At 34.3% G+C, this 18,423-nt stretch overlaps 2 protein-coding genes across 2 annotated transcripts in view; one reads left to right on the top strand and one right to left on the bottom strand.

The window, feature by feature from the left end:
* The window catches only part of SYDE2 (synapse defective Rho GTPase homolog 2), a 43,441-nt gene that overhangs the window by 10,781 nt on the left and 14,237 nt on the right, over window positions 1-18,423 (bottom strand). The window contains exons 3-4 of the mRNA XM_081306331.1: window positions 15,376-16,478; window positions 11,501-11,627 (exon numbers count right to left, since the gene is read on the bottom strand). Coding sequence (XP_081162457.1) covers window positions 11,501-11,627; window positions 15,376-16,478 — 1,230 coding nt within the window. The remainder of the gene's footprint in view (window positions 1-11,500; window positions 11,628-15,375; window positions 16,479-18,423) is intronic.
* Window positions 3,670-4,539, top strand: LOC308657252 (homeobox protein OTX2-like; the record flags this gene model as incomplete). Its single annotated transcript, XM_081308786.1, has 1 exon — window positions 3,670-4,539. The coding sequence occupies one exon, from the start codon at window positions 3,670-3,672 to the stop codon at window positions 4,537-4,539; it is 870 nt and encodes a 289-aa protein (XP_081164912.1).

Raw genomic sequence — 18,423 nt, 5'->3', positions numbered from 1 at the left:
CAACCATGGCAATTGGTTTCAGGAGAATAAAGGACTCTGGAGTCAGGCAGTTGGTGAAAAAATAAATGGGCATAAAAGAAACAAATACAGATCACCAGTTTAAGAAGTCTGGCTTTGAGAGAGGGTGATAACCACAGAGGAGAGGAAAGGATAGGGAGAAGCAGGATCAAAGTAGAGATTTTCCTTGAAAGACTAACAACATTTGAATATTTCAACACTAATTGTAAAGAAGACATCAAAAAGGGTTTTAAGACTTCAGGAGAGAGGGAATGAAATCAATTGAGCAAAGCTCCCAAAGAGGAAAGAAAAGATTACTGACAACAGATGTAGGAATTAAAATTAGTCCAAGATGTAAGGAAGATTATGTCTACACTACTGGAAAAAGGAAACTGGGAAGTAGAAAGTATGTATGCCAAAGAATGCTCACTGATAGACTGGTTCACAAAAGTAGAGGAATTTCCCAGCAGAAGGCTTTTATTTTCTCTGTGAATTAGGAGGCAAGATCATCAACCAAGTGACATGGGTGAAAGAGGTTTAAGGAGAGTGAGAAGACACTAAGAAGATAGTCTGGAGAATAAGAGAGAAAAGGCTGATAAGAAAACACAATTACTAGCAAGCACCACTAAGGACCAAGTTAATCTTGAAATCTATGGGTTTATTCAAGAACCAAAATATACTCTTGTATAATTCTTTTCTCCTAACAATCAGGAACCCAGATACAGGCTAAAAAAGAATGCAATGACTGAAAACACCAAACAAACATATGGGAGGAGTAGGGGAGAGGGACTATGCCCGAAACATTGGACATGAAGTAAAGAACAGTGATTCATGAGCAATGGGAACTAAATGAGGTAAGCCCTTAAGTTCTCCAATTTACTTCCTGAAGGGACTTTTCAGGTTGCAGAAGGGAACAGAAATCTGGCTAAAGTTCAACAGTGAAGCTAAGCTGAGATGAAGCTAGAAATCCAAGGAGGACAACATAGCTAGAGCTTTCAGGACAGAGTACTAGAGGTCTGGAGGCTATCCAGAAAGAACTCTGGAAATTTGTAAGGATCCTTGTGAATCTTCATCTGAGTACTGATAAGCACATACACAGGAGGCAACTATACAAGGCTGGGGAGAGAACCATCCAAAAGGATTAGAGAGAACAATTCAGGGAGAGAACCATCCAAAAGGATTAGAGAGAAGCAATAGCTCCTGTTCTGAGGTGCCAGAGTGAAAAACGTCATCATTTATTGAATTTGGATACAGTACTGTTTGGGATTGAATTGTCCCTCCTCTCCCTACCCCAAATAAAGGTTTACTAAAATATGAACCCCTAGTACCTCAGAATGTGGCCTTACTTGGAATAAATTATTTATAGAAGTAATAAAGTTAAATGAGCTCATCAGAGTAGGCCCTAATCCAATATATATCTCCTTGTAAAAAGGGAGACAGACACACACAGAGGAAAAATGAAATGAAGAAATACAGGAATAATACCATATGAAAATGGAATATTGTTTATACATCAACAAGACAAAGAATCCCAAAGATTGCTAACAAACCACCAGAAACTAAAATAAACAAGGAAAAATTCCTTTACAGGAATCCAAGAGAGCAGGGTACTACTGATACTTCAATTTTGGATTTCTAATATCCAAAACTGTGAGAAAATAAATTTCTATTGTTTTATTTTATCATCATCAACACCACCACCATCAACATATTTTTTGGCACTACTAGGGACCTGAACTCAGAGGTGCTCTACCACTGAGCCACAACCCTCCCTCCTATTATTATTATTATTATTATTATTATTATTAATCTTGTGAAGTTGCCAAAGCTGGTTGCATATTTGTAATCCCTCTTGCCTCTGCCTCCTGAATAGTTGGGATTATAGGTATATGTCACCATATGTGGCAAATTTCTATTGTTTTAGCCACTTTTGTTATAGCAGCCCACAGGAAACTAATACAACCACATAGAAGATTTTTAATTTAATAATGAATCAAAGAAATAGACAAAAAGGAGACTTATTTAGAAGCTACTCTCAGTCTACCTAGAAAAACTGAGAAGATAAAACTCTGTGAATAAATTAATTGCATACCAGAACACAGAGTATTTATAGGAATATAAAAATATCCAGCATCCAAGAAGGTAAAATTTGCATCTAGCATCCAATAAAAAATTATCATGCATAGAAAAGAGGCAAATATAACCTATGATTAGGAGAAAAATCAACAAACCAATCAGAAAAGACAAAGCTGAAAGAATTAGCAGATAAGTATAATAAAAAGTTATTAAAACTATTCCATATATTCAAGAAGCTAGAATACTAGAATAAAGATTGAACATGTTAAGTGAAGACTTGGAAAGTTATACACACACACACACACATACACGTGCATATGTACGCACATCCCAAACAAACTTTTAGTAGTAAAAACTAGATATCTGAGGTTTAAAATGCAATAACATCAGAAGACTAGTGAAAATATAGCAATAGAAACAATCCAAATTAAAATACGAGGGCATGAAAAAGTAAATCATCAGTGAGCTGTGGAATAATTTCAAGTGGCCTTATATATACATAATTGGAATCTTTAAAGAAAAGGAAATGGCAGGGAGTGGTAGATAGGAAGGAAAAAATAATTTCAATAATAAACCGATAAAAATCACATTATAGTTGAAGATTTCAGTTCCACTATTAGCAACAGAAAGAAAACAAAGACATAGAAGACTGTGACAAGATTATTAGTCAACTTGACTTTATTGGTAATTACAGCACTCTTCATCCCTAACCACTAGAATACACATCCTTTAGATGAACTCAAAAAGGAACATTTACCACCAAAAAAAAGAAAAGAAACTCCCCAAAACTAAAAACAAACAAAAAAATAAATAAAACCACACCAGACTTTAAAATAAATCTCAATAAATATAAAAGCATTTGAGTCTATGAAGTATAGTCTATGATTATAATGGAATTAAATGAGAAATCATTATTAGAAAAATATCTGGAATATTCATCAAGTATTTGGAAACAAACTAACATACTTCTAAATAACCCATGGGTGGGAGGGGAAAAAAAAGCATTTTCAACTGAATGCAAATGAAAATACAACTTATCAAAATGTGTGGGATTGTACTAGAGGTTTGGAGGCTATCCAAAGCAACGTGTAGGGGAAAATCTATAGTTAAATGTTATATTAGAAAAGTAGAAAGGTATCAAATCACTGGCCTTAGATATATTCAGAAACTAGAAAAAGAGGAGTATGTTATATCCAAAGTAAGTAGAAGAAAGGAAAATACAAAGATCAGAGTAGACCTTAATGAAACAGAGACTAAGAAAACAGAAAAATCAATGGCACCAAAAGTTGATTCTCTAATAAAACATCAGCAAAACTGACAAATCTTTCAGTAGATTAATCACGCGAAAAAGAGAAGACACAAATTATTTAAATCAAGAATAAAAGAGGGCTTTTTAGTTAGTGGTGGAACGTGAGAGAGCTGCTGCCTCCGAAGCAGTAAACCAGCACCTCTGTTTGTTTGTTTGTTTTGCCCTTAGTTCCACCACTGCAAACCCACCCACCAAGGACCCTGAACCTGTCCACCCCAGGCGAACCGAGATCTTCCGGCTGGGTCTCCCCCATTTGGGCCGACTTTGCACCTCCAAACAACCTTAGCATGATGTCTTATCTTAAGCAACCACCTTACGCAGTCAATGGGCTGAGTCTGACCACTTCGGGTATGGACTTGCTGCACCCCTCCGTGGGCTACCCGGCCACCCCTAGGAAACAGCGGCGAGAGAGGACGACGTTCACCCGAGCTCAGCTAGACATACTGGAAGCGCTGTTTGCCAAGAGCAGGTACCCAGACATCTTCATGTGGGAAGAAGTGGCGCTGAAAATCAACTTGCCTGAATCCAGGGTGCAGGTATGGTTTAAAAATCGAAGAGCAAAGTGCCGCCAACAGCAGCAGCAACAACAGAATGGAGGTCAAAATAAAGTGAGACCTGCCAAAAAGAAGACATCTCCAGCTCGGGAAGTGAGTTCAGAGAGTGGAACAAGTGGCCAGTTCACTCCCCCCTCTAGCACCTCAGTCCCTACCATTGCCAGCAGCAGTGCTCCAGTGTCTATCTGGAGCCCAGCTTCCATCTCCCCACTGTCAGATCCCTTGTCCACCTCCTCTTCCTGCATGCAGAGGTCCTATCCCATGACCTATACTCAGGCTTCAGGTTATAGTCAAGGATATGCTGGCTCAACTTCCTACTTTGGGGGCATGGACTGTGGATCTTATTTGACCCCTATGCATCACCAGCTTCCTGGACCAGGGGCCACACTGAGTCCCATGGGTACCAATGCAGTTACCAGCCATCTCAATCAGTCCCCAGCTTCTCTTTCCACCCAGGGACATGGAGCTTCAAGCTTGGGTTTTAACTCAACCACTGATTGCTTGGATTATAAGGACCAAACTGCCTCCTGGAAGCTTAACTTCAATGCTGACTGCTTGGATTATAAAGATCAGACATCCTCATGGAAATTCCAGGTTTTGTGAAGACCTGTAGAATCTCTTTTTGTGGGTGATTTTTAAATATGCTGGGCTGGACATTCCAGTTTTAGCCAGGCTTAGATGGGATGATGCTCAGACTCCTCTGATGAAAGTTCCAGGAGGCATAGAAGGAAAAATGAAGGGCCTTAAAGGGGCCTACCAACCAGCAACCTGAAATGGACAAACCAATCTGCTTAAGATCCTCTCATAGTTTTAGATCATTGGTTTTCCTGATTTACAAAGTGATCTATCAAATGCATTCTAGCCATGTGCAACCAAACACAACCAAAAAATAAAAATCACACAACAAGTTGTGAGGGAAGGGAGGGAAGGTCCTAGCCTTCATAAGCAGAGGTGATCCAAAGTTTTAGCCAATCCTTGGTTGAATCTTAGGAATGAACAGTGTCTCAAGCTCATTCACGTTTAATGACCAACTGGTTGTTGGCACTGAAAAACTTTTCAGGGCTGTGTGAATTGTGCGACTGATTGTCCTAGATGCACTACTTTATTTAAAAAATAATGTTCATAAGGAGTCAATATGTAGTTTAAGAGACAATCAGTGTGTGTCTTATATAAATGGTACATCTGTGGTTTTTAATCTGTGCTAGACTTCAAAACTGTGATCTCCTGTTATTGTATGCAACCTTGAACTCCACCTCTCCAGGAATTCTTCGTGATTAAATAGGTTATAATTATAAGCAAAATTCAGAGCAACTGAGTACTGATTTTAAAAGATTACTTTTGGCTGGAGGTGAGCTGCACTGAAACTTTACGACAAAATGTCTGGACAAGGAGAGTAAGAGAAGAGACATAAAGGACATTAATTCATCTGTATTTTACTGTTGGTAAGCCTAGCAGTAAAGAGACATTGGTCAATTGCTCTGACCCTGATGAATTTTTAAACTGAGATCATTGTTGTTTATGCTTGCAGATGTTAACTGGAAGTTATATATGCATAAACCTTTTCTTCCTGGATTTGGCAGATATGTATAATTATATTAAAATGGTTCTAGCACACAAAAAAAAAGAATAAAAGAGGGAATGGGGACATCTACTAACTTTAAAGAAATGAAAAGGATTATAAGAGCATACTACGAACAACTATACCTAATAAATTAGTTCACACAAAAGTTAGAATGTACAGAACAATAGAAACTATTCATAGTTCAAGAAGAAATAGAAAATCTGATTAAACTTTTAATATTAAGAGATTAAATTAGCCATTTAAAACTTCCCACAAAGAAAATTCAAGTCTAGAGGGCTTCACTGGGGAATACTATCAAATATTTAAAGAATACCAATTCTTCACAGACTCCTCCTCAAAATAGCAAAGAGAACACTTCCTAATTAGTATTATAAAGACAGTATTAACATGATACCAAACCAGATAGAGATATCACAAGAAAATTATAAATCAGTATCTCTTAGAAATGTAGAAAGAAAATTACTCAGCAAAATATTATCAGATGAAATCCAGCAAAATATATATATATATATATAAATATATATACATACACACACACACACACACACACGTATGTACGTATATGGGTGTATCTTTTTTTAAAATAGAGTACATACCATAACCAAGTGAGAATTGTCACAGGGATGCAAGGTTGGTCTGACATCTGAAAACCAACTGATGTAACGTATCAATCAAATAAAGGACAAAAACCCACATAATCTTCTCCACAGACTCAGAAAAGTCTAGCAAAATATATTTCATGATAAAATATAATCAACAAACTTGGAATAGAAGGGAACTTCCTCAATGTGATAAAAGGAATCTGTGAAGAATTAACACTTAGGAAAAAAGTACCAAATTTTACTCTGAAAACAAAAATTATTTTTGAAAAATATTAAAGGAGATCTAAAATGTAATTTAATCTCACTTTGTGGATCAAAAGACTTAATACTGTGACAAGGTCAATACTCACCAAATTGATTACAGATTCAATGTAAATTCTATTAGAACTCCAGCTAGCTTTGTCACAGAAATTTATTAACTAACCCTAAAATTCATATGTAAATTCAAAGAGACCCAGAATAGCCTAAAAATCCTGAAGAGGAAGAACAGGGAGTTTTAAAACTTACTACAAAGCTTCAGTAATCAAAACAGTGGTACTGGCATCAGGATGAATATATACAGCAATGAACTAGTATTAAGAATCCAGAAAAAAGCCCTCACATTTGTAGTCAATTGACTCTTGAAAAGGTGAAAGACAATTCAATGAGGAAAGAATAGTCTTTCAAAAGAGGTGCCAGGATAAGTGAAAGTCTACTTATAAGAGTTGGAGCCTCTTCCTTACATAATGTACAAAAATTAATTACAAGTGGATAACAGACCTAAATACAAGAACTAAAACTATGAAATGCTCAGAAGAAAACATTATAAATCTTTATGATCTTGGGTTAAGCAAAGCTTTAGATATTACAACAAAATTGCAAGTGAAAAATATACTAGAATCATCAAAATCAAAGGACATCATCAAGAGAATAAGTGGGGGGGAATGGCACATTATATATCAGATTAGAGACTTGTACATAAAGAACTCTTACAAATAATCTGATTTAAAACATGGACAAAGGTTTTGAATAATTTCTCTGAAGAAAATATGCAAGTGGCTAATAAGAAAATGGCATGCCAGTATTTAGGAATAAATCTGATAAAATATGTAAGAATTACACATTGTCAATTTAAAAATATTGCTGACAAATTAAACACAACATAAATAGATTTATCATGTTCTAAGATCTCAATTCAATATTGTTAACATGTTAATTTTTCTCATATTGATGTATAAATTTAATGCAATAATCGAGATAATGTGATTTAAGCATAAAAGAGATATTTACCCAAAAGAACTGAATAGGACTGGGGGTATAGTTCAGTGGGACCCTGGATTCAATCACCTATAGAAAGGAAGGAAGGGAGGGAGGGAGGGATGGAGAGAAAGTAAGAAAAAAGGAAAGAAAGGAAGGAAGGGAGGAAAAAAAAGAGAAATGAAGGAAGAAATAAAAGCATATGCCCACTCAACAACTTATAAATGAATGTTCAAAGCAGCTTTATTTATAATAGCCCCAAACTTGAAAAAACCCAAATGTCTGTCAATAGATGAATAGATACACCAGTGACAGTATATCCATACAATGGAATACTATTTGGCAATAAAAAGGAAATGGACCCTCAGTACAAACCAGCTAGTGGTGTGGACCTCAGGCAGGCATTTTCTTTGTGTGTGAAAAACATGCCTTACCAATGCCTTCCTAGTGGTTGGTCAGAAACTTGTACCCTAACCTATGTTATTCCCCAGGCAGATGTTGTCCCTGGGGTTCAACCTCTCTAAATATCAGTAGAAGCTCATGGTAGAATCAAAAGAGCTATATATATTATTCCCCTATTAGTCATCTTAGGAATTACAGCCAGGAAAGGAGCAAGAGTTAGGGAAATAGCATTTTCTGAGGCCCACTATAACCAACTGTCAACACAGTTTATGGATAACGTGGGGTGAATTCCAGGAATACTTGAGACCTTATAAGACCAAGGAGATTCCCTTGAAGAGGTAGTCCTACAAAACAGATTTAAACCTGCTGACCACTGAAAAGGGAGGACTCCTTGCATTCCTGGATATGAAATGCTATTTTTACATGTAGGAGAAAATGGCGCATTGTAACTTTCTGTACTCTGTAGAAATGTAGCTGCATCAGTTAATTGTTAGTATGATTTATAGGTTACTATGCCAATAAACTGATGTCTGAACTATAACCTTGTAGATATGGGGGGTTTATACATATAGCTCTTAGGGATGTAAGCTTACAGTTATCTTGAGAAACTGCTGACTATGATGAAGTCCACTTGCAGGTGAGGTGTCTCACTGCCTTTGTTCTGCATCTGTGAGCTGCTTATCATAAGAATTCCTGTGCATGGTCTATGGTCATGTGGGTCAAGAATTCAAACCCACCAATGTTGTAAATTTCCTATAAAGACCCATATAATCTCAACTCAAGGCCCAGAATTTCAGAGTGATAGCTTTTCTGGGTCTGCCAGCGTCATAAACCTGAGTTCTCAAAAAAAAAAAAAAAAAAAAAAAAAGGAAACGGACCGTGAATACTTGCAATAACATGGATGAATCTCAAAATAATTTGGCTAATAAAAGAAGCCAAATTCCCCACCTCTGCAAAAAATAAAACACTACATGAGTTCATTCTGTGTAACTCCATTACATAAATTCTAAAAAATGAATTATAGCAACAGCAAAAAAGATCAATGGTTGCCTCAGGACAGGGAATAAAGAGGTGAAAGGCACAGGCAGGAGGAATTACACAGAAATATGAGGGACCTTTTGGAGACAGTGCTTATATTCATTACATCTGCTGTGGTTATGGTTCTATGGAATATGAACATATGTGAAAACATGCTATTATATGCTTTTTATCATATGGAAATTATACCTCAATAAAGATGTTAAATAAGACTCATTACTGACACTGCAGATCAGAGGTTTTGTCAGATGGGTGGAGCAAAGAACAATGATGAGGTAACAGCATTTAGAACATTTGTATGAAAGTTGCTAAAATGATGAACCATGAAATCTAATATGACCAGAGTGGGAAACGAGAAGAGAACTGACTGAGCAAAAATATTAAAGGATAACTAATGAAGGGAAAAATGGGAAGGAATATAACTAAGTAAGGAAACTTGAGAATAGGAAATTTAGCTCTAGAATGAAATGAATTCAAATTTCAGAGGCAAATTCTAGATGACAAGAACCATGATCTCAGGAGTAGATCATAAAGTAGAGCTGATATAAAGGTCACAGTTGATGACAAAGAACCTAGGGTTCTGAACCATCATTTGTATGTTAAAGTCACTTAGGATGATGGCAGGACTTGAACTGAACATATAACCATTTGCTAAGATATCAAAGTCCTCAGGGAATGAAGAGGACTTCATATCTTAAATTTTGTATTTGCTTTAAAAAAAAATCCTGATTTGTCTGGAGCATTCATTCTGTGCTCCAGACAAACCAACCTCTAAAAATGCATTAAACTGTGAACAACTCCATCACTTACTTCATTAATTTCTTATTTTCTAGACTTACTTATTAACTATATTCTAAAGTTTACTCAGAAGTGTGAGTTCATATGGAACAAACATTTGAGGCAACATTACTACTAGCCAGTTTCCCAAATCAACAACACACTTTGTTTTGAGCCACAATGATTAATCTATTAGAATTTTAATATTCCTCAAACAAATCTTAAATCATTTATTGACTCTAAAAAGAAAGAAAATAGTTCTAAATTCTTTTGAAAATGGTCTTACCACCAAGAAACATCCAATTCATGAAATTAGAAACTCTCAATTTTAGGAAAGAATATTTCAATCCCAATATTCACTGACCTATTATCATTCATATTTTCTGCATATGCTGCAAAACTAAAATCCCTTCTTACTCATTAACTAAAAGCACTCTATTTCAACTTTTGAATCATACATGCTTAACATAATTTCCATTTTTACAACAAATCTTCACCAAAACAAAAATGCACTTTCTTTTTTTCAATGATAGGGATCAAACCCACAACCTTATATATGGTAAGTAAGGGCTCTACAACTGAGCACTCTCCAAAAATCCACTTTTATTTATAGAATCCACTCTCCTAAAAATTGGTATTTATAAAAATTGTCTCTAATGAATTCATAAAGTGGATATTTTACTTGTTTTGTTAATTACATATTAACAAGGTAAGAACATTTCATATGTATTTTTTAAATTATCTCATTTTTGTAGTGATAAGCCTCTTCCTTTACAAAAAATAAGTAATCATTATTTCTGATTTGTTAAAATTCCTAAGAAATTTATAAGAAAGAAAAGGGGGGCTGGGGCTGGGGCTCAGCAGTAGAACACTTGCCTTGCATATGTGAGGCACTGGGTTCAATCCTCAGCACCATATAAAAACAAATAAATAAAATAAAGGTATTGTGTTCATTTATAAACTAAACAAAACATTTTTAGAAGGAAGGAAGGAAGGAAGGAAGGAAGGAAAGAAAAGGTATCTTGGTTTGTTTTCCCTTTTCACAGGTACTGGAAGTATATTCTTCTCAATGCTACTTGGTAGTTATACTGACCACTTGACTGGACAACTCAAATTCTACTACATCCTTTCTTTAGTGGCAAATGAACACTTTCAACTTCACTTAATATATCCATTTTAGATCTCACTACTACTTCAAATATAATATATCCAAAACCAAACTCATAATCATTCTCAATATTTCCCCACCAAACAGAGATCTTCTTACAGCTCTTTTTTCTGCTATAATGGTTAAGTTACCAAATCAACCAGTTTCAAAATCCTTTTTTTCTGGGGCCCTCTCTTGTAACACATCCTTTCAATTCTATGCTTTTATATTTCTACTGCTGCAATCCCTCATTACTTCATTGCAAGAACTACTGGTAAAAATTCCTGATTTTCCTTCTTCTGGTCTCTTCACTTTCAATTACATACAGACTTGCCAGATTAATATTCCTAAAAACAAATCCTTAATGACTCTACTTCCCTACTCGAAAGACCCCTTTGCCTAGCAAATATATTAAAATTTTCAAACCAGAAAATCAATGTCCTTTTACATCAACTACGCTTCAGTCAAACTGAACTCCTGTGGAATTTTATTTATCTCTCTATGAAGGTAAATATCTACTAGCTACTACAGCTAATTTAATGTAGTTCTTACTCCCCCCTCATCATCTGCTGGCTATTTAAGGGCAGGAACCATATCTTAATATCTCCCCACAAAAAAATAACACAGTAAGTAAGTAGCGTTTATGAAGGAAGGAAACTAAGACTTAAAAAACAAACAAACCCAAAAAAAGCTCAATTAAATTTAGGCTACGATAGTGTTTCAATTCTCGTTTCTACAGTCTTTCCAGAATTGGTACATACAATAAAATCTATTAATTACCTGTTATTACATTTATATCTGGGTACTGGTTTTCACATAGAACAACAGCTTTGCTATCCCTCTCAAAAGCCTCTCGAAGTTCTTTCTTGACTGCTGCTGAACCACATAATCGATACAGGCCTACTACCTAGAAATAAAATTATGGCCACATTATGTTGTATTTAATAAAGAAACAATATAATAGTACAATATAAATCACATAAACTTAGCAATCCCATTTGTTCTGATCGCATGTAATTATAATACCTCCAAGACAGCTATTGAAGTCTTACCATAGACAATGTTGTTTAGTTTTTAAAAATCCTATTATTTCATTTCAAACAATATATTATGATTTCTGCATTCTCAGTAATCTTAAGAAAGAGGTGCAATCTCTTCTCTTCATACTGTCCAACCAGTATCTCCATACCAAGCATGTACCATTTCACATCTTTTGCCCTAGACTGACATAATGCAATACCACAATTAAACAATGGTTTTAGAGTTGTAAAGCTCCCCTCTGTCACTCTTTACTGGTAAACTTGGGCAGGTTATTTAATCTCTTTAATACTCAGTTTCCTTATTCATAAAATAATTATATAGTTCAAACGAGAAGCCAGTATGCTATTTGTATAAAGTTTTCTAAGGAAAAAAAACCAAAAAGATTTTCAGGAAGAAATAAAAGCCAAACTAGGGGGAATTTTACTTATGAAATTGATTATAACGTAACAGAAGAAATTTAATCAATACAGTAAAGATAAAATAAAACCTCTAGTTTAAAATTTATGTAAGTTGCATAAGTACTATTCAATCCAATAACCTACAATGAAAGATTTGTTTTTAAAAAACAGTTCATACAGATTCTGAAATATTAAGTCTTAAGAAGTTCACTATAAATTCACTGAGAAGAAACCAGAATAGCTGCTATAAGGAAAAAACCAACCTAAATGACCTATAAGAGTTCTTTGAAAGAATAAACTTCAAGAATATTAAGGAAAATAAATGGTTGTCACCTATACTTCCACGTCAAAGACTATTCAGAAATCTCAGTCATCTTGAATTGAAGGAAGAGTTATAGAGAAAGAAATTATTTCAAGACAGAAATAAAGCAAAGCCTCAAGAATTTGAACTAGAAATCACTATAAAATGTTATAAATGATCTACAAGAAGGTATACTCAAATGAAATTTCTGGGTTTACTTGTGACTTAAACTCTTAAGTCATGGAAAAACTGATACCACTAATAAAAGCAAAAGAAAAAAGAAAAAAAAAAAAAAACCCTGACAGACTATAACAGAGAAGATGGGTTTTAATGTGGGAAAGTATCAATAATGGATGCAGGGAAATGTTGTCCAAAATGTTTGAAATGATAAGCTCTAAGTATTAACTGAAAGACAGTAAAAAAAACTAAAACTATTTGTACAAGACAGTAATGCAAAGTGTTGTTACATTCAAAAGGATCAACATATGGGAAACTAAGAAACATGGACTAGGAAAAATATTGAAGTTTCTCCTCTTAACTATAATCCTGATGCATTTATGTTAAGAATAGCATTTGTTAGGCTAGCTGCATCATCTCAAGAAAGACAAGATAAAAATTTAGATAGGCTATTAAATAGGCTCAAAGAAAATCCTTCCACATAGAAGAAACTAACTTGACTATAGCCCTTGTGGTATAGGCACATTTAAGTGTCATAAAATCCTATAATAAGGATGTGCCTCCTTGAACTTGAGAAGGAAATGAACCTAGAGCAAATTTAAGGAAGTACTACTTAAACAGTAGACAACAAATTAACATAACATTTTACTTCCCAAACTGAACTAAAACATAGCCTTTAAATGGATGAATAAAGAAATTAAGGTCCTATAGGTATTTCAAGGATAGGGCATTTTAGGATATATTCCTAAATTTAGAATGCTGACTTCTTGAATCAAATTCATGAAGTACATGCTCGATTTCTCTATCAGAGCCAGAATCTATACTGGATGAACCATAAGTATCAGTAATTTTTCCCACTGGAATCAGAAGACATAATATAGCTGCATTCAAAGTATTTAGATGATGTAAAAGCCCACCCCGCAAACTATTTTTATATGAATATAAACTTTATTTTCACAGTGAAAAAACAAGAATAATAACTGACAAAAAGGTAAATAAACTTTAAGAAACATGGTAGCCTGTAAAATGTAGAACAACAAGCCTACTTGTATGTACGAATGCACGCAAGCGAGCATGCACACATTGGTGGAAAAGCAGCAAGGGAAAGAAATCAAAAAATGTTTTTAAAAAATACAGTTTCAAGGGGCTGGGACTGTAGCTCAATGGTAGAGCACTTGCCTCGAACATGTGAGGCCCTGGATTCGATCCTCAGCACCACATAATAATAAATAAATAAAGATATTGTGTTCATCTACAATTTAAAAAAAAAAAAGTATAGTTTCAAATGCCCAACTGTAAAACATTTTAGTTTGCAGGAAATCTTTAAAATAAACCTTTTTAGAATCTTCCACTAAAGAAATAAAAAGCTTTGCTAGAAATGTTTTCTTAGTGCTCAAAAAGTAATTAACAGTCTTCACATACCTGCTCTTTATATCTCAAAAAATAAACTGTAAAATACAATGCCACTTGAGTTACTTATTATAATATTCAATTGTAAAATTTTCTGCTTAATAACTAGCTTTAAAGTCTGCCCCATCTCTGAACTTTCTGCATACTAACTGAGGTGGGGGGGGCAGGGGGAATGGAGGAAAAAAAGAGAAGCTTAAGAAAGAAAAGTAATTAAGAGAAAAAAATACTGGACTGTAAAGTCAAGTCCTCACTCTCACATCAACAACACATACTAGAGACAGAATTATGTATAAAATTTAGATGACCTCCCTCTTATCATTAGAAATGACTGGATCCATTTTTATAAATATAAGCAAATAAGACCCATAAGGATTAAGTGATTTGCCCAACATCACACAGTTAAGTAATAACAGTAGAGAAACCAGAATCCAGGTCCTCTGGATCTTAAGACAATACTCCACAAATGTATAGTTTTCACATTAAGTTCAAGGTGAGATGTTTTAAATGAAGACATAATATTTCAGATTTCATGATATTTACCCTTATTGTCTTTTGAGTCAATGTAAATTTGGGTGACTAAAGCAGAATTATCTCAGAACATTATGATTCTTATTATATCACAAGAATTTATGTGTCAAAAATTAATATAAATACTTTTTATATCTCAATAATATCCTCAGTCATATACTGTTTTTCATTGTCATACTCCATACCTATAAATGAACATAAAGAAAGACAAGGTATATTAACTGGCTAAGATTGTTACATACCTTGTTGCAAATAATGCCAGAGTTTTGTTTGTTTGTTTGTTTCTTTTAATAGGTTGCCTTTCCTTTCTTATTTAAAAGGAAATGAGAGGTGTTCTTATAAGTAAGAACTCTCCTCATCCTACATGTTATATGACTTTCTAAGAATGGGACTATTAAGAGTAGGGAAAAAGTGGATAGAGTTAATGTGAGGAGTGAACAAGTTTATAGGATTCAGTATTAGAACCTTCTGTCATAAACTGTCAAACCATGTTATCAGCTTTAGCTTTTCCTAGCATTGACTTACAAAGCAATCTTGATGCCTAGTTATAAAACCCATGTAGTTCTGTAACACAACATAAGCTCTGATCTAGTAAGCTCTGAAATCACTGATAACATAGGTTAAGGTAATGAATTATACTCTAAACAGTGATGTAATAAAATAAACAACAGAAGTAGAAAAATGTCTAAACTATTTTTTTTTACCTTACCTTAAATTCCTTCCCCCAAGACTCAAAATCAGACTTATAATCAATTCATCAATCAATAAAGGAGATAGTAGAAAAATGCAGTGAAATATACCTGACAGCCTCTCTTTTCAATTTCCATAATACATTTCTGTATCAGGAGTGGCACCATCAATCCTACATTTTCTTTTTCTACAACTTTTTGAATGTCAACACCAAATATTACCGATTCTCGATTTTTATCTAGTCCATGAAGAGAATTTTCCCACTGTTCCATAAGAGTCATTTTCACATAGATAAGACCTCTAGGTTCAAGTTTGACAGCCAATTGATGTGTCTTTGTCACTCTGAATAAGGAAGGAAGAACAACAGTTCCATGACAGCACACTCTATTTTTTCTTGGAGTGGGTTCCCAACTAAATACTACTAGTTTTAAATGTTGTGCATTTTCAATTTCTATATTGAAAGTGTGATCCATGTCTAAAAATGTGGTTCGACATGTGAGCAAAGCTGTTCTTGCTTTGTTTACTGAATCTACCTGAATTGCACAAAAGACATCTTTTGAATCTATCCGTGGTGGTTTTAAATCCTCAGCACCATAGAAATGCACACTCATGAGCCCAGATATGTACTGTGAACACTTGGGTTGATCAGAAAAGTTATAATGTCTAAAAGCATCTATGTCTATTTCATTTTTACTACAACTGTTTGGAATTATTTCTTTTCCTTTTCCAAATTTGCTTTCAGATCCATGTTTGCTAGATTTAGTTATAAGTTCAGGTGAGTCTCCATCACTGAGGTAACCACCTTTGCAGGAATACTTCAAACTCATGGAGGTTTTCTTCTGGTAGCTGTGCTGAGAAGATACAGTGGTATCAAGATGGTACCGGCTTATGACATTCCTCTTGGCAGCTGTGGTAGTGTTTCCAGAAGGTAAAATAACAGTATGATGAATTTCTCGACAGTTATATTTAGACAAGGAAGGAGAATTATCTGGACTGTTTACATAATTCAGGGTTCCCTTAACACCTAGCTTTCGGCTAAATTCTGGCAATCTTTTCATTTTCATGGAAAGTTTCCTCACAGTTCGTGGAGATTTTATTTTATCTGGTAAAGACCAATTAATTGAATTGCCCTTTTTCACAGGGCTAGGGCTTGGAGAGGATGGTTCCATAACTCCCAATTCAGTCCTACTTGTAGCAGCTAAGATTCCAGGACCTTTAAAAAAGAAAGAAAGAAAAATATTATAAAAAGATATGTTTTGATTTTTCTTACTCCTATTTTATAAACCATCAACTAAACAAGGTCTCACATGGATAGGAATACTTCCCTGTTTCATGTCAATGGGGAGATTAGTTTAAAGTTCAGGTCAGTCTTCATCTTCATGTTCAAAGCAGAATATCAAGATCTCCAGATGGTATACAGTACAAAGAAGCATCTCCCTCTCCATCTGCTATTCTGAAGACTTGAAGGAAGGGTAATGCAGATTCTTTTTAACATTTCCCACTACAATATACTCCAGTGAGCATATTATATATTAGAAACTAGGAAAGCTTCTTATTTTAAAATGTTAGAAATGCTATGCTAATAAGAACGTTTCTTCTATATTTATAATCTTATAAAGCTAAATGTTACCACTTAGTAGAGCTAGTTTTTTAAAAAGCTAAAAACAAAATAAATTTGTAATTTTGATAGCTGAGATGCTCCTTGTTCTAAAATTCTATTAGAATGTGTCACCAAAGTTTATATAGAGCTATCTAGTCAATCAAGAATAACAGAATATTGAATATCATAAATGTAACTGAATAATTTTAAAAACTGTTAAGAAATCTTCCTTATTGTGTTATTTGTATACAATAATTCCACAACTTCAAATGTTAGTTATGGTCTTTAACTGCAACAGAGTTATAAGTTTTCTTGCAATTTTTAGTTTTCATAGACAGTAAAACCAAGAAATGCTTTTGAATTTTTCTCCATACAAAAATGGCTTTATTCTTCTTTGAATGTCAAAATTATTCAGGTTTATGGTAAAAAGTTTTTAAAAATACTAAGAAGTATTTTACAAGTACAAATAAAGTAAATATCAGCCTAAACTACATATTTACAGATTAGCCACTACAAATATTTTGGTGGAAATAATACTAAAAGTAGTTTAATATTAATAAATTATTACTATTTCATTATGATTAAGCAATGCCAACTGACATTTATTGAGCTACTTAATATGTGTAGTCACTTATTTAATTCTCATAGTAACCCTGTGATTTAAAACCATTAGCACCACATTCTCCAGATAAGGACTCTCAGGCACAGAGCTGAGTAATTTAAGATCACAAAGTTGGCAGGTGGTAGAACCAGGATCCAAGCCACAACATTGGTTTTCAGAGTCTATGCTTTTAAATATTATACTTTTAGCTCCTCCATTCTTCTACACACTTTTTTGTCCAGCCATACATATTTTTTTTTAAAGAGAGAGTGAGAGGGGGGGGGGAGAGAGAGAGAGAGAGAGAGAGAGAGAGAATTTTTAATATTTATTTTTTAGTTCTCGGCGGACACAACATCTTTGTTGGTATGTGGTGCTGAGGATAGAACCCGGGCCGCACGCATGCCAGGCGAGCGCGCTACCGCTTGAGCCACATCCCCAGCCCCCAGCCATACATATTAAACAGATTTTAAAGACTTTTTCTCAACTATTATTAAAATTTTCCATAACTTCCCCAGCTTAAAAAATGGTCAAAAAATACATTTAATTTTTAAATTTGTACTTGTTCCTAGTAAATTTTCAAACTAATAATACAGATTAAAAATATCTTCTAAAGCTGAGGTTGTGGCTCAGTGGTAGAGTGCTTTCCTTGGCATGAGTGAGGTACTGGGTTCAATTTTCAACACCACATATAAATAAAGAAAGAAAATAAAGTTTTTTTAAATCTTCTAAAACCTGATACATAAATTCTAACTTTTCCTGTAAAGAAGCAATCTAATCCCAATTATATAAATTTTTTCAACTTTTTTTCATATAACCATTCTTATAGAGGAAGATCTAATAACTTCAAAATCAGAAGTTAATCTATAAAAAAAATCAACAAATTAAATGACCTTTCTTTAAAGTATTAATATAACATTCTCCCTCCACTCACTCTGTGCGTCTACACAGAGAATTAGT

The sequence above is a fragment of the Spermophilus citellus genome (assembly GCF_964194105.1).
Source record: "Spermophilus citellus genome assembly, chromosome: 9".
In the NCBI taxonomy this organism is placed as follows: Eukaryota; Metazoa; Chordata; class Mammalia; order Rodentia; family Sciuridae; genus Spermophilus; species Spermophilus citellus.
The sequence above is the reverse complement of the archived record's forward strand: the minus strand, read 5'-3'. Positions and strand labels throughout refer to the sequence as shown.